The sequence below is a fragment of the Eleutherodactylus coqui genome, chromosome 13 (assembly GCF_035609145.1).
Source record: "Eleutherodactylus coqui strain aEleCoq1 chromosome 13, aEleCoq1.hap1, whole genome shotgun sequence".
Lineage (NCBI taxonomy): Eukaryota > Metazoa > Chordata > Amphibia > Anura > Eleutherodactylidae > Eleutherodactylus > Eleutherodactylus coqui.
The window spans coordinates 129255663-129273255 of record NC_089849.1 but is presented as its reverse complement, the minus strand read 5'-3'; the positions used below and the strand labels follow the sequence as shown (position 1 = coordinate 129273255).

General features: G+C 57.3%; 1 protein-coding gene across 1 annotated transcript in view; it reads left to right on the top strand.

Annotated features, from left to right (window-relative positions):
- Positions 1-17593, top strand: part of LOC136587451 (zinc finger protein 420-like) — a 57321-nt gene that overhangs the window by 4255 nt on the left and 35473 nt on the right. Inside the window, exons 3-4 of the mRNA XM_066586020.1 lie at positions 1956-2105; positions 15866-15986. Coding sequence (XP_066442117.1) covers positions 1956-2105; positions 15866-15986 — 271 coding nt within the window. The remainder of the gene's footprint in view (positions 1-1955; positions 2106-15865; positions 15987-17593) is intronic.

Sequence of the window (17593 nt, the reverse complement as noted above, 5' to 3'; positions counted from 1 at the left end):
CTACATGTGTGCGTCTGCTTGTGCGTACGCGCTGAGTGTGTGCGTCTGCTTGTGTGTACGCGCTGAGTGTGCGCGCTACGTGTGCGCGTCTGCTTGTGCGTGCGCGCTGAGTGTGCGCGCTACGTGTGCGCGTCTGCTTGTGCGTGCGCGCTACGTGTGCGCGTCTGCTTGTGCGTGCGCGCTACGTGTGCGCGTCTGCTTGTGCGTGCGCGCTGAGTGTGCGCGTCTGCTTGTGCGCGCTGAGTGTGCGCGTCTGCTTGTGCGTGCGCGCTGAGTGTGCGCGTCTGCTTGTGCGTGCGCGCTGAGTGTGCGCGTCTGCTTGTGCGTGCGCGCTGAGTGTGCGCGTCTGCTTGTGCGTGCGCGCTGAGTGTGCGCGTCTGCTTGTGCGTGCGCGCTGAGTGTGCGCGTCTGCTTGTGCGTGCGCGCTGAGTGTGCGCGTCTGCTTGTGCGTGCGCGCTGAGTGTGCGCGTCTGCTTGTGCGTGCGCGCTGAGTGTGCGCGTCTGCTTGTGCGTGCGCGCTGAGTGTGCGCGTCTGCTTGTGCGTGCGCGCTGAGTGTGCGCGTCTGCTTGTGCGTGCGCGCTGAGTGTGCGTGCGCGCTGAGTGTGCGCGTCTGCTTGTGCGTGCGCGCTGAGTGTGCGCGTCTGCTTGTGCGTGCGCGCTGAGTGTGCGCGTCTGCTTGTGCGTGCGCGCTACGTGTGCGCGTCTGCTTGTGCGTGCGCGCTACGTGTGCGCGTCTGCTTGTGCGTGCGCGCTACGTGTGCGCGTCTGCTTGTGCGTGCGCGCTACGTGTGCGCGTCTGCTTGTGCGTACGCGCTACGTGTGCGCGTCTGCTTGTGCGTACGCGCTGAGTGTGTGCGTACGCGCTGAGTGTGTGCGTCTGCTTGTGCGTACGCGCTACTTGTATGCGTCTGCTTGTGCGTACGCGCTATATATGTGCGCGCACAAATACGAGCCGGCGAAATAACGTAGGCACGAGCGCATTTCAGCCACACAAACATGGCGGCGTATCTGCGTGGCTGAGATGCGCAGACAATCGCGTGAATCGGCGCAGACCGTGTAAAACGTGCAGCAGAGGAGTGGCGGCGCGGATTCTCAGTCCGGGATTCATTCCTTGCGGCGCAGTAAGTGGATCCCGGCTGCGGATTGTCGGGATCCTTTCCACGTACCCTTAAGGGGATCTCCAAGGGTGCCGGAAACTGGAGGCAGAAAACCAAGAAAACGCCGTATTCGCCAATTTATGAAAAATCTTTTAGATTTTTCTCCAAAATCAGCGGTAAAATGATTACATAAAGCCACCTGGAGCTGCGGGCTGTCTGCAGGGGCCATCCGGGGGGCCTCAGAAGATTCCTGTCTGCCAAGGGGAGGGCACCCTGCAGTATCATTGCTGGTGGGTGTCAGCTGTGGGGCCGGACCGCTGCTGCTCCCCTCCATACACCCCGCCGGGGCGCTGGCACAAGGGGGATCTTGCGTCATGTGGTCATACACCTTGTATCTGACGGTGGGTGCCGTCGCACGGATGTTATCACGCACGCGTGGGATACTGCATGGCGCCCACTGGTTCCACGTCCCATCTATGCACCATAATATCCCGCCGGGTCCAGTAGGCGTCAGTATGCAGGAAGTCGCGGGTTGTTCTTATTGTTTCCGCACTGCGTATTCCCATGTGTAATAAACGGCCGGTAGGTAGAAACCCGCGGTATCTGCAGTCCGTGAGCAGAAAAGATCCAGAGGAGTAATGGTGTCACCCCTGTGTTGGGGAGTGAAAGGGGAAGCCCCACAGCTCCGTCTCCGGGCGGAACCGCGCCACACACACCCCATTAACTAGAATTACAATTTGCGCTTCTGGTATTTTGCGGCGGATCTGCGGGGCGACCTCGGACCGCCGACTGACGCAGATCACTGCAAACTAGGAAAATACATGTATGTACAAATCTCAATATACTTCAATTCATAGGATTATGTGCCAGTGAAGAAACCGCCTGGTGGACCAGAGACCGGGCCCCGGGGGCCCATCACCGAGACTCCGCCCTCACAGATACACGACAGGAGCAAGCGGGAGATCCTGGAGCTCACCCACAAGATCATAGAGCTGCTGACAGGAGAGGTGAGACCCCCGGGGAGGATGGGGGACATTATACAGTAACACAAGGGAGAGGTGAGACCACCGGGGAGGGGGACGTTATACAGTAACACAAGGGAGAGGTGAGACCGCCGGGGAGGATGGGGGACGTTATATAGTAACACAAGAGAGAGGTGAGACCACCGGGGAGGATGGGGGACGTTATATAGTAACACAAGGGAGAGGTGAGACCGCCGGGGAGGATGGGGGACGTTATATAGTAACACAAGGGGGAGGTGAGACCACCGGGGAGGATGGGGGATGTTATACAGTAACATAAGGGAGAGGTGAGACCGCCGGGGAGGAGGGGGACATTATATAGTAACACAAGGGAGAGGTGAGACCGCCGGGGAGGATGGGGGACGTTATACAGTAACACAAGGGAGAGGTGAGACCACCGGGGAGGGGGACGTTATACAGTAACACAAGGGAGAGGTGAGACCACCGGGGGGATGGGGGACGTTATACAGTAACACAAGGGAGAGGTGAGACCACCGGGGGGATGGGGGACGTTATACAGTAACACAAGGGAGAGGTGAGACCGCCGGGGGGGATGGGGGACGTTATATAGTAACACAAGGGAGAGGTGAGACCACCGGGGAGGATGGGGGATGTTATACAGTAACACAAGGGAGAGGTGAGACCACCGGGGAGGATGGGGGACGTTATACAGTAACACAAGGGAGAGGTGAGACCGCGGGGGAGGATGGGGGACGTTATACAGTAACACAAGGGAGAGGTGAGACCGCCGGGGAGGATGAGGGACGTTATATAGTAACACAAGGGAGAGGTGAGACCGCCGGGGAGGATGGGGGACGTTATACAGTAACACAAGGGAGAGGTGAGACCGCCGGGGAGGATGGGGGATGTTATATAGTAACACAAGGGAGAGGTGAGACCACCGGGGAGGATGGGGGACGTTATACAGTAACACAAGGGAGAGGTGAGACCACCGGGGAGGATGGGGGACGTTATACAGTAACACAAGGGAGAGGTGAGACCGCCGGGGAGGATGAGGGACGTTATACAGTAACACAATGGAGAGGTGAGACCGCCGGGGAGGATGCGGGACGTTATACAGTAACACAAGGGAGAGGTGAGACCACCGGGGAGGAGGGGGACGTTATACAGTAACACAAGGAAGAGGTGAGACCGCCGGGGAGGGTGGGGGACGTTATATAGTAACACAAGGGAGAGGTGAGACCGCCGGGGAGGGTGGGGGACGTTATATAGTAACACAAGGGAGAGGTGAGACCACCGGGGAGGATGGGGGACGTTATACAGTAACACAAGGGAGAGGTGAGACTGCCGGGGAGGGGGGACGCTATACAGTAACACAAGGGAGAGGTGAGACCGCCGGGGAGGGTGGGGGACGTTATACAGTAACACAAGGGAGAGGTGAGACCGCCGGGGAGGGTGGGGGACGTTATACAGTAACACAAGGGAGAGGTGAGACCGCCGGGGAGGATGGGGGACGTTATACAGTAACACAAGGGAGAGGTGAGACCGCCGGGGAGGATGGGGGACGTTATACAGTAACACAAGGGAGAGGTGAGACCGCCGGAGAGGATGGGGGACGTTATATAGTAACACAAGGGAGAGGTGAGACCGCCGGGGAGGATGGGGGACATTATACAGTAACACATAGGAGAGGTGAGACCACCGGGGAGGATGGGGGACGTTATACAGTAACACAAGGGAGAGGTGAGACCGCCGGAGAGGATGGGGGACGTTATATAGTAACACAAGGGAGAGGTGAGACCGCCGGGGAGGATGGGGGACATTATACAGTAACACATAGGAGAGGTGAGACCACCGGGGAGGATGGGGGACGTTATACAGTAACACAAGGGAGAGGTGAGACCGCCGGGGAGGGGGGACGCTATACAGTAACACAAGGGAGAGGTGAGACCGCCGGGGAGGGTGGGGGACGTTATACAGTAACACAAGGGAGAGGGGAGACCACCAGGGAGGATGGGAGACATTATATAGTAACACAAGGGAGAGGTGAGACCGCCGGGGAGGATGGGGGACATTATACAGTAACACATAGGAGAGGTGAGACCACCGGGGAGGATGGGGGACGTTATACAGTAACACAAGGGAGAGGGGAGACCGCCGGGGAGGAGGGGGACGTTATACAGTAACACAAGGGAGAGGTGAGACCGCGGGGGAGGAGGGGGACGTTATACAGTAACAGAAGGGAGAGGTGAGACCACCGGGGGGGATGGGGGACGTTATACAGTAACACAAGGGAGAGGTGAGACCGCCGGGGAGGATGGGGGACGTTATATAGTAACACAAGGGAGAGGTGAGACCGCCGGGGAGGATGGGGGACATTATACAGTAACACATAGGAGAGGTGAGACCACCGGGGAGGGGGGGGGGGGGGGACGTTATATAGTAACACAAGGGAGAGGGGAGACCACCGGGGGAGGATGGGGGACGTTATATAGTAACACAAGGGAGAGGGGAGACCGCCGGGGAGGAGGGGGACGTTATATAGTAACACAAGGGAGAGGTGAGACCGCCGGGGAGGATGGGGGACGTTATACAGTAACACAAGGGAGAGGTGAGACCGCCGGGGGGGATGGGGGACGTTATATAGTAACACAAGGGAAAGGTGAGACCACCGGGGAGGATGGGGGACGTTATATAGTAACACAAGGGAGAGGTGAGACCGCCGGGGGGATGGGGGATGTTATACAGTAACACAAGGGAGAGGTGAGACCACCGGGGAGGATGGGGGATGTTATATAGTAACACAAGGGAGAGGTGAGACCACCGGGGAGGAGGGGGACGTTATATAGTAACACAAGGGAGAGGTGAGACCACCGGGGGGGATGGGGGACGTTATATAGTAACACAAGGGAGAGGTGAGACCACCGGGGGGGATGGGGGACGTTATATAGTAACACAAGGGAGAGGTGAGACCGCCAGGGGGGATGGGGGACGTTATATAGTAACACAAGGGAGAGGTGAGACCGCCGGGGAGGATGGGGGACGTTATACAGTAACACAAGGGAGAGGTGAGACCACCAGGGAGGATGGGGGACGTTATATAGTAACACAAGGGAGAGGTGAGACCGCCGGGGAGGATGGGGGACGTTATACAGTAACACAAGGGAGAGGTGAGACCACCAGGGAGGATGGGGGACGTTATACAGTAACACAAGGGAGAGGTGAGACCGCCGGGGAGGATGGGGGACGTTATACAGTAACACAAGGGAGAGGTGAGACCACCGGGGAGGATGGGGGACATTATACAGTAACACAAGGGAGAGGTGAGACCACCGGGGAGGATGGGGGACGTTATACAGTAACACAAGGGAGAGGTGAGACCGCCGGGGAGGATGGGGGACGTTATACAGTAACACAAGGGAGAGGTGAGACCGCCGGGGAGGATGGGGGACGTTATACAGTAACACAAGGGAGAGGTGAGACCGCCGGGGAGGATGGGGGACGTTATACAGTAACACAAGGGAGAGGTGAGACCGCCGAGGAGGATGGGGGACGCTATGCAGTAACACAAGGGAGAGGTGAGACCGCCGGGGAGGATGGGGGACGTTATACAGTAACACAAGGGAGAGGTGAGACCGCCGGGGAGGATGGGGGACGTTATACAGTAACACAAGGGAGAGGTGAGACCGCCGGGGAGGAGGGGGGACGTTATACAGTAACACAAGGGAGAGGTGAGACCGCCGGGGAGGATGGGGGACGTTATATAGTAACACAAGGGAGAGGTGAGACCGCCGGGGAGGAGGGGGGATGTTATACAGTAACACAAGGGAGAGGTGAGACCGCCGGGGAGGATGGGGGACGTTATACAGTAACACAAGGGAGAGGTGAGACCGCCGGGGAGGAGGGGGGACGTTATACAGTAACACAAGGGAGAGGTGAGACCGCCGGGGAGGATGGGGGACGTTATACAGTAACACAAGGGAGAGGTGAGACCGCCGGGGAGGATGGGGGACGTTATACAGTAACACAAGGGAGAGGTGAGACCGCCGGGGAGGATGGGGGACGTTATACAGTAACACAAGGGAGAGGTGAGACCGCCGGGGAGGAGGGGGGATGTTATACAGTAACACAAGGGAGAGGTGAGACCACCGGGGAGGATGGGGGACGTTATACAGTAACACAAGGGAGAGGTGAGACCACCGGGGAGGATGGGGGACGTTATACAGTAACACGAGGGAGAGGTGAGACCGCCGGGGAGGATGGGGGACGTTATACAGTAACACAAGGGAGAGGTGAGACCGCCGGGGGGGATGGGGGACGTTATACAGTAACACAAGGGAGAGGTGAGACCGCCGGGGAGGATGGGGGACGTTATATAGTAACACATGGGAGAGGTGAGACCACCTGGGGGGATGGGGGACATTATACAGTAACACAAGGGAGAGGTGAGACCACCGGGGGGGATGGGGGACGTTATATAGTAACACAAGGGAGAGGTGAGACCACCGGGGAGGATGGGGGACGTTATATAGTAACACAAGGGAGAGGTGAGACCGCCGGGGAGGGGGGACATTATATAGTAACACAAGGGAGAGGTGAGACCACCTGGGGGGATGGGGGACGTTATATAGTAACACAAGGGAGAGGTGAGACCGCCGGGGAGGATGGGGGACGTTATACAGTAACACAAGGGAGAGGTGAGACCGCCGGGGAGGATGGGGGACGTTATACAGTAACACAAGGGAGAGGTGAGACCGCCGGGGAGGATGGGGGACGTTATACAGTAACACAAGGGAGAGGTGAGACCGCCGGGGAGGAGGGGGGACGTTATACAGTAACACAAGGGAGAGGTGAGACCGCCGGGGAGGAGGGGGGACGTTATACAGTAACACAAGGGAGAGGTGAGACCGCCGGGGAGGATGGGGGACGTTATACAGTAACACAAGGGAGAGGTGAGACCGCCGGGGAGGATGGGGGACGTTATACAGTAACACAAGGGAGAGGTGAGACCGCCGGGGAGGATGGGGGACGTTATACAGTAACACAAGGGAGAGGTGAGACCGCCGGGGAGGAGGGGGGATGTTATACAGTAACACAAGGGAGAGGTGAGACCACCGGGGAGGATGGGGGACGTTATACAGTAACACAAGGGAGAGGTGAGACCACCGGGGAGGATGGGGGACGTTATACAGTAACACAAGGGAGAGGTGAGACCACCGGGGAGGATGGGGGACGTTATACAGTAACACGAGGGAGAGGTGAGACCGCCGGGGAGGATGGGGGACGTTATACAGTAACACAAGGGAGAGGTGAGACCGCCGGGGGGGATGGGGGACATTATACAGTAACACAAGGGAGAGGTGAGACCGCCGGGGAGGATGGGGGACGTTATATAGTAACACATGGGAGAGGTGAGACCACCTGGGGGGATGGGGGACATTATACAGTAACACAAGGGAGAGGTGAGACCACCGGGGGGGATGGGGGACGTTATATAGTAACACAAGGGAGAGGTGAGACCACCGGGGAGGATGGGGGATGTTATACAGTAACACAAGGGAGAGGTGAGACCGCCGGGGAGGGGGGACATTATATAGTAACACAAGGGAGAGGTGAGACCACCTGGGGGGATGGGGGACGTTATATAGTAACACAAGGGAGAGGTGAGACCACCGGGGAGGATGGGGGACGTTATACAGTAACACAAGGGAGAGGTGAGACCACCGGGGAGGGGGACGTTATATAGTAACACAAGGGAGAGGTGAGACCACCGGGGAGGATGGGGGACGTTATACAGTAACACAAGGGAGAGGTGAGACCGCCGGGGAGGATGGGGGACATTATACAGTAACACAAGGGGGAGGTGAGACCACCGGGGAGGATGGGGGACGTTATACAGTAACACAAGGGAGAGGTGAGACCGCCGGGGAGGATGGGGGACGTTATATAGTAACACAAGGGAGAGGTGAGACCGCTGGGGAGGATGGGGGATGTTATACAGTAACACAAGGGAGAGGTGAGACCGCCGGGGAGGATGGGGGACGTTATACAGTAACACAAGGGAGAGGTGAGACCGCCTGGGAGGATGGGGGACGTTATACAGTAACACAAGGGAGAGGTGAGACCACGGAGGAGGATGGGGGATGTTATACAGTAACACAAGGGAGAGGTGAGACCACCGGGGAGGATGGGGGATGTTATACAGTAACACAAGGGAGAGGTGAGACCGCCTGGGAGGATGGGGGACGTTATACAGTAACACAAGGGAGAGGTGAGACCGCCGGGGAGGGGGACGTTATACAGTAACACAAGGGAGAGGTGAGACCGCCGGGGAGGATGGGGGACGTTATATAGTAACACAAGGGAGAGGTGAGACCGCTGGGGAGGGGGACGTTATATAGTAACACAAGGGAGAGGTGAGACCGCCGGGGAGGATGGGGGACGTTATATAGTAACACAAGGGAGAGGTGAGACCGCCGGGGAGGATGGGGGACGTTATACAGTAACACAAGGGAGAGGTGAGACCACGGAGGAGGATGGGGGATGTTATACAGTAACACAAGGGAGAGGTGAGACCGCCGGGGAGGATGGGGGACGTTATATAGTAACACAAGGGAGAGGTGAGACCGCCGGGGAGGATGGGGGACGTTATATAGTAACACAAGGGAGAGGTGAGACCGCCGGGGAGGATGGGGGACGTTATACAGTAACACAAGGGAGAGGTGAGACCGCCGGGGAGGGGGGACATTATATAGTAACACAAGGGAGAGGTGAGACCACCTGGGGGGATGGGGGACGTTATATAGTAACACAAGGGAGAGGTGAGACCACCGGGGAGGATGGGGGACGTTATACAGTAACACAAGGGAGAGGTGAGACCACCGGGGAGGGGGACGTTATATAGTAACACAAGGGAGAGGTGAGACCACCGGGGAGGATGGGGGACGTTATACAGTAACACAAGGGAGAGGTGAGACCGCCGGGGAGGATGGGGGACATTATACAGTAACACAAGGGGGAGGTGAGACCACCGGGGAGGATGGGGGACGTTATACAGTAACACAAGGGAGAGGTGAGACCGCCGGGGAGGATGGGGGACGTTATATAGTAACACAAGGGAGAGGTGAGACCGCTGGGGAGGATGGGGGATGTTATACAGTAACACAAGGGAGAGGTGAGACCGCCGGGGAGGATGGGGGACGTTATACAGTAACACAAGGGAGAGGTGAGACCGCCTGGGAGGATGGGGGACGTTATACAGTAACACAAGGGAGAGGTGAGACCACGGAGGAGGATGGGGGATGTTATACAGTAACACAAGGGAGAGGTGAGACCACCGGGGAGGATGGGGGACGTTATATAGTAACACAAGGGAGAGGTGAGACCGCCGGGGAGGATGGGGGACGTTATATAGTAACACAAGGGAGAGGTGAGACCGCCAGGGGGGATGGGGGACGTTATACAGTAACACAAGGGAGAGGTGAGACCACCGGGGAGGATGGGGGACGTTATATAGTAACACAAGGGAGAGGTGAGACCGCCGGGGAGGATGGGGGACGTTATACAGTAACACAAGGGAGAGGTGAGACCACCAGGGAGGATGGGGGACGTTATACAGTAACACAAGGGAGAGGTGAGACCGCCGGGGAGGATGGGGGACGTTATACAGTAACACAAGGGAGAGGTGAGACCGCCGGGGAGGAGGGGGGACGTTATACAGTAACACAAGGGAGAGGTGAGACCGCCGGGGAGGATGGGGGACGTTATATAGTAACACAAGGGAGAGGTGAGACCGCCGGGGAGGAGGGGGGATGTTATACAGTAACACAAGGGAGAGGTGAGACCGCCGGGGAGGATGGGGGACGTTATACAGTAACACAAGGGAGAGGTGAGACCGCCGGGGAGGAGGGGGGACGTTATACAGTAACACAAGGGAGAGGTGAGACCGCCGGGGAGGATGGGGGACGTTATACAGTAACACAAGGGAGAGGTGAGACCGCCGGGGAGGATGGGGGACGTTATACAGTAACACAAGGGAGAGGTGAGACCGCCGGGGAGGATGGGGGACGTTATACAGTAACACAAGGGAGAGGTGAGACCGCCGGGGAGGAGGGGGGATGTTATACAGTAACACAAGGGAGAGGTGAGACCACCGGGGAGGATGGGGGACGTTATACAGTAACACAAGGGAGAGGTGAGACCGCCGGGGGGGATGGGGGACGTTATACAGTAACACAAGGGAGAGGTGAGACCGCCGGGGAGGATGGGGGACGTTATATAGTAACACATGGGAGAGGTGAGACCACCTGGGGGGATGGGGGACATTATACAGTAACACAAGGGAGAGGTGAGACCACCGGGGGGGATGGGGGACGTTATATAGTAACACAAGGGAGAGGTGAGACCACCGGGGAGGATGGGGGACGTTATATAGTAACACAAGGGAGAGGTGAGACCGCCGGGGAGGGGGGACATTATATAGTAACACAAGGGAGAGGTGAGACCACCTGGGGGGATGGGGGACGTTATATAGTAACACAAGGGAGAGGTGAGACCGCCGGGGAGGATGGGGGACGTTATACAGTAACACAAGGGAGAGGTGAGACCACCGGGGAGGATGGGGGACGTTATATAGTAACACAAGGGAGAGGTGAGACCGCCGGGGAGGATGGGGGACGTTATACAGTAACACAAGGGAGAGGTGAGACCGCCGGGGAGGATGGGGGACGTTATACAGTAACACAAGGGAGAGGTGAGACCACCGGGGAGGATGGGGGACGTTATACAGTAACACAAGGGAGAGGTGAGACCGCCGGGGAGGATGGGGGACGTTATACAGTAACACAAGGGAGAGGTGAGACCGCCGGGGAGGATGGGGGACGTTATACAGTAACACAAGGGAGAGGTGAGACCGCCGGGGAGGAGGGGGGACGTTATACAGTAACACAAGGGAGAGGTGAGACCGCCGGGGAGGAGGGGGGACGTTATACAGTAACACAAGGGAGAGGTGAGACCGCCGGGGAGGATGGGGGACGTTATACAGTAACACAAGGGAGAGGTGAGACCGCCGGGGAGGATGGGGGACGTTATACAGTAACACAAGGGAGAGGTGAGACCGCCGGGGAGGATGGGGGACGTTATACAGTAACACAAGGGAGAGGTGAGACCGCCGGGGAGGAGGGGGGACGTTATACAGTAACACAAGGGAGAGGTGAGACCACCGGGGAGGATGGGGGACGTTATACAGTAACACAAGGGAGAGGTGAGACCACCGGGGAGGATGGGGGACGTTATACAGTAACACAAGGGAGAGGTGAGACCACCGGGGAGGATGGGGGACGTTATACAGTAACACGAGGGAGAGGTGAGACCGCCGGGGAGGATGGGGGACGTTATACAGTAACACAAGGGAGAGGTGAGACCGCCGGGGGGGATGGGGGACATTATACAGTAACACAAGGGAGAGGTGAGACCGCCGGGGAGGATGGGGGACGTTATATAGTAACACATGGGAGAGGTGAGACCACCTGGGGGGATGGGGGACATTATACAGTAACACAAGGGAGAGGTGAGACCACCGGGGGGGATGGGGGACGTTATATAGTAACACAAGGGAGAGGTGAGACCACCGGGGAGGATGGGGGATGTTATACAGTAACACAAGGGAGAGGTGAGACCGCCGGGGAGGGGGGACATTATATAGTAACACAAGGGAGAGGTGAGACCACCTGGGGGGATGGGGGACGTTATATAGTAACACAAGGGAGAGGTGAGACCACCGGGGAGGATGGGGGACGTTATACAGTAACACAAGGGAGAGGTGAGACCACCGGGGAGGGGGACGTTATATAGTAACACAAGGGAGAGGTGAGACCACCGGGGAGGATGGGGGACGTTATACAGTAACACAAGGGAGAGGTGAGACCGCCGGGGAGGATGGGGGACATTATACAGTAACACAAGGGGGAGGTGAGACCACCGGGGAGGATGGGGGACGTTATACAGTAACACAAGGGAGAGGTGAGACCGCCGGGGAGGATGGGGGACGTTATATAGTAACACAAGGGAGAGGTGAGACCGCTGGGGAGGATGGGGGATGTTATACAGTAACACAAGGGAGAGGTGAGACCGCCGGGGAGGATGGGGGACGTTATACAGTAACACAAGGGAGAGGTGAGACCGCCTGGGAGGATGGGGGACGTTATACAGTAACACAAGGGAGAGGTGAGACCACGGAGGAGGATGGGGGATGTTATACAGTAACACAAGGGAGAGGTGAGACCACCGGGGAGGATGGGGGATGTTATACAGTAACACAAGGGAGAGGTGAGACCGCCTGGGAGGATGGGGGACGTTATACAGTAACACAAGGGAGAGGTGAGACCGCCGGGGAGGGGGACGTTATACAGTAACACAAGGGAGAGGTGAGACCGCCGGGGAGGATGGGGGACGTTATATAGTAACACAAGGGAGAGGTGAGACCGCTGGGGAGGGGGACGTTATATAGTAACACAAGGGAGAGGTGAGACCGCCGGGGAGGATGGGGGACGTTATATAGTAACACAAGGGAGAGGTGAGACCGCCGGGGAGGATGGGGGACGTTATACAGTAACACAAGGGAGAGGTGAGACCACGGAGGAGGATGGGGGATGTTATACAGTAACACAAGGGAGAGGTGAGACCGCCGGGGAGGATGGGGGACGTTATATAGTAACACAAGGGAGAGGTGAGACCGCCGGGGAGGATGGGGGACGTTATATAGTAACACAAGGGAGAGGTGAGACCGCCTGGGAGGATGGGGGACATTATACAGTAACACGAGGGAGAGGTGAGACCGCCGGGGAGGATGGGGGACGTTATATAGTAACACAAGGGAGAGGTGAGACCACCGGGGAGGAGGACGTTATACAATAACACAAGGGAGAGGTGAGACCGCCGGGGAGGATGGGGGACGTTATATAGTAACACAAGGGAGAGGTGAGACCACCGGGGAGGATGGGGGACGTTATACAGTAACACAAGGGAGAGGTGAGACCGCCGGGGAGGATGGGGGACGCTATATAGTAACACAAGGGAGAGGTGAGACCACCGGGGGAGGATGGGGGACGTTATACAGTAACACAAGGGAGAGGTGAGACCGCCGGGGAGGATGGGGGACGTTATATAGTAACACAAGGGAGAGGGGAGACCGCCGGGGAGGATGGGGGACGTTATATAGTAACACAAGGGAGAGGTGAGACCGCCGGGGAGGATGGGGGACGTTATACAGTAACACAAGGGAGAGGTGAGACCGCCGGAGAGGATGGGGGACATTATATAGTAACACAAGGGAGAGGGGAGACCGCCGGGGAGGATGGGGGACGTTATATAGTAACACAAGGGAGAGGTGAGACCACCGGGGAGGATGGGGGACGTTATACAGTAACACAAGGGAGAGGTGAGACCACCGGGGAGGATGGGGGACGTTATACAGTAACACAAGGGAGAGGTGAGACCGCCGGGGAGGATGGGGACGTTATACAGTAACACAAGGGAGAGGTGAGACCACCGGGGAGGGTGGGGGACGTTCTATAGTAACACGAGGGAGAGGTGAGACCACCGGGGAGGATGGGGGACGTTATATAGTAACACAAGGGAGAGGTGAGACCACCGGGGAGGATGGGGAACGTTATATAGTAACACAAGGGAGAGGTGAGACCGCCGGGGAGGGGGACGTTATATAGTAACACAAGGGAGAGGTGAGACCACCGGGGAGGATGGGGGACGTTATATAGTAACACAAGGGAGAGGTGAGACCACCAGGCGGGATGGGGGACGTTATATAGTAACACAAGGGAGAGGTGAGACCACCGGGGAGGATGGGGGACGTTATACAGTAACACAAGGGAGAGGTGAGACCGCCGGGGAGGATGGGGGACATTATACAGTAACACAAGGGAGAGGTGAGACCGCCGGGGAGGATGGGGGACGTTATATAGTAACACAAGGGAGAGGTGAGACCGCCGGGGAGGATGGGGGACGTTATATAGTAACACAAGGTAGAGGTGAGACCACCGGGGAGGATGGGGGACGTTATACAGTAACACAAGGGAGAGGTGAGACCGCCGGGGGGGATGGGGGACGTTATATAGTAACACAAGGGAGAGGTGAGACCACCAGGGAGGGGGGATGTTATACAGTAACACAAGGGAGAGGTGAGACCGCCGGGGAGGGGGACGTTATACAGTAACACAAGGGAGAGGTGATACCACCAGGGGGGATGGGGGACGTTATACAGTAACACAAGGGAGAGGCGAGACCACCGGGGAGGATGGGGGATGTTATACAGTAACACAAGGGAGAGGTGAGACCGCTGGGGAGGATGGGGGACGTTATACAGTAACACAAGGGAGAGGTGAGACCACCGGGGAGGAGGGGGACGTTATACAGTAACACAAGGGAGAGGTGAGACCACCAGGGGGGATGGGGGACGTTATACAGTAACACAAGGGAGAGGTGAGACCGCCGGGGGGATGGGGGACGTTATACAGTAATACACGGGAGAGGTGAGACCGCCGGGGAGGATGGGGGACGTTATACAGTAACACACGGGAGAGGTGAGACCGCCGGGGAGGATGGGGGACGTTATACAGTAACACAAGGGAGAGGCGAGACCACCGGGGAGGATGGGGGATGTTATATAGTAACACAAGGGAGAGGTGAGACCGCCGGGGAGGATGGGGGACGTTATACAGTAACACAAGGGAGAGGTGAGACCACCGGGGAGGATGGGGGACGTTATACAGTAACACAAGGGGGAGGGGGGACCGCCGGGGAGGATGGGGGACGTTATATAGTAACACAAGGGAGAGGTGAGACCGCCGGGGAGGATGGGGGACGTTATATAGTAACACAAGGGAGAGGTGAGACCACCAGGGGGGGATGGGGGACGTTATACAGTAACACAAGGGAGAGGTGAGACCGCCGGGGGGGATGGGGGATGTTATATAGTAACACAAGGGAGAGGTGAGACCGCCGGGGAGGATGGGGGACGTTGTATAGTAACACAAGGGAGAGGTGAGACCACCGGGGAGGAGGGGGGACGTTATATAGTAACACAAGGGAGAGGTGAGACCACCGGGGAGGGTGACGTTATATAGTAACACAAGGGAGAGGGGAGACCGCCGGGGAGGATGGGGGACATTATATAGTAACACAAGGTAGAGGTGAGACCACCGGGGAGGATGGGGGACGTTATACAGTAACACAAGGGAGAGGTGAGACCACCGGGGAGGAGGGGGGACGTTATACAGTAACACAAGGGAGAGGTGAGACCGCCGGGGAGGATGGGGGACGTTATATAGTAACACAAGGGAGAGGTGAGACCACCGGGGAGGATGGGGGACATTATATAGTAACACAAGGGAGAGGTGAGACCACTGGGGAGGGTGGGGGACGTTATACAGTAACACAAGGGAGAGGTGAGACCACCGGGGAGGATGGGGGACGTTATACAGTAACACAAGGGAGAGGTGAGACCGCCGGGGAGGATGGGGGACGTTATACAGTAACACAAGGGAGAGGTGAGACCGCCGGGGAAGGGGACGTTATACAGTAACACAAGGGAGAGGTGAGACCACCAGGGAGGATGGGGGACGTTATATAGTAACACAAGGGAGAGGTGAGACCACTGGGGAGGGTGGGGGACGTTATACAGTAACACAAGGGAGAGGTGAGACCGCCGCGGAGGATGGGGGACGTTATATAGTAACACAAGGGCTGATGACTGTATGTTGTGTTGTCAGGTTCCTATAAGGTGTCAGGATGTGGCCGTCTTCTTCTCCACGGAGGAGTGGGAGTACCTGGAAGGACACAAGGGTCTCTACCAGGACTTGGCGGTAGACCCCCAGCTCCTCACATCTCCGGGTTTGTAGACATCTTGGGGTGGCTGTATACAGTTAGAGGGAGGTTGCTGGACCCCATTGTTTTGGGAGCGACTGGCCAACCATGTAATGGGGGTTGCGGACTGTTCCTGACAGGAGAGGTTGAGTGGGGAAGAAGGGTCGGACACGTCTGATCCTGAGGTGCTCGCAGGGCCCTATCCCCTCCCCCTGCCTGTGAGGTACTACATGGGCTTTGTTTGCACTCTGACAATTGCATAGCGTTGGTAGACCCAAGGAGTAGATTTAATCCCTTAACTATGGTATTACATTCTACTGCAGGAACAATCAAACTATCGCAAGTTCAGCTTAAAGAAGGATTAATAACTATTAAAATTAAGAATTAATAAAAGTTTATAGAAAAACCTTTTCCCAATAGTTATAATAAAAACTCCAAATACCCCTCCCCCCTTGTGTAAATAGTCTGTCATCTTATTTAGTCCGACAGTGGGATATAGAAGAAATCCCTTCCAGATGTTTAGAGGATCAGCTATACTTCTGTTTATACGTTAGGTCCGTAGACCGAAAGACGCGGAGGCTGAAGAGAGGAGTACCCGAGGGTTAATCAGCGGGTGAAGAGAGGAGTACCCGAGGGTTAATCAGCGGGTGAAGACAGGAGTACCTGAGGGTTGATCAGCGGGTGGAGAGAGGAGTACCCGAGGGTTGATCAGCGGGTGGAGAGAGGAGTACCCGAGGGTTAATCAGCGGCTGAAGACAGGAGTACCCGAGGGTTAATCAGCGGCTGAAGACAGGAGTACCCGAGGGTTAATCAGCGGCTGAAGACAGGAGTACCTGAGGGTTAATCAGCGGGTGGAGACAGGAGTACCTGAGGGTTAATCAGCGGGTGGAGACAGGAGTACCTGAGGGTTAATCAGCGGCTGAAGACAGGAGTACCTGAGGGTTAATCAGCGGCTGAAGACAGGAGTACCTGAGGGTTAATCAGCGGGTGGAGACAGGAGTACCTGAGGGTTAATCAGCGGGTGAAGAGAGGAGTACCCGAGGGTTAATCACCGGGTGAAAACAGGAGTACCCGAGGGTTAATCAGCGGGTGGAGACAGGAGTACCCGAGGGTTAATCAACGGGTGAAGAGAGGAGTACCCGAGGGTTAATCAGCAGGTGAAGACAGGAGTACCTGAGGGTTAATCAGCGGGTGAAGACAGGAGTACCCGAGGGTTGATCAGCGGGTGAAGACAGGAGTACCCGAGGGTTGATCAGCGGGTGGAGAGAGGAGTACCCGAGGGTTGATCAGCGGGTGGAGAGAGGAGTACCCGAGGGTTGATCAGCGGGTGGAGAGAGGAGTACCCGAGGGTTGATCAGCGGGTGGAGAGAGGAGTACCCGAGGGTTGATCAGCGGGTGGAGAGAGGAGTACCCGAGGGTTGATCAGCGGGTGGAGAGAGGAGTACCCGAGGGTTGATCAGCGGGTGGAGAGAGGCGTACCCGAGGGTTGATCAGCGGGTGGAGAGAGGAGTACCCGAGGGTTGATCAGCGGGTGGAGAGAGGCGTACCCGAGGGTTGATCAGCGGGTGGAGAGAGGCGTACCCGAGGGTTGATCAGCGGGTGGAGAGAGGCGTACCCGAGGGTTGATCAGCGGG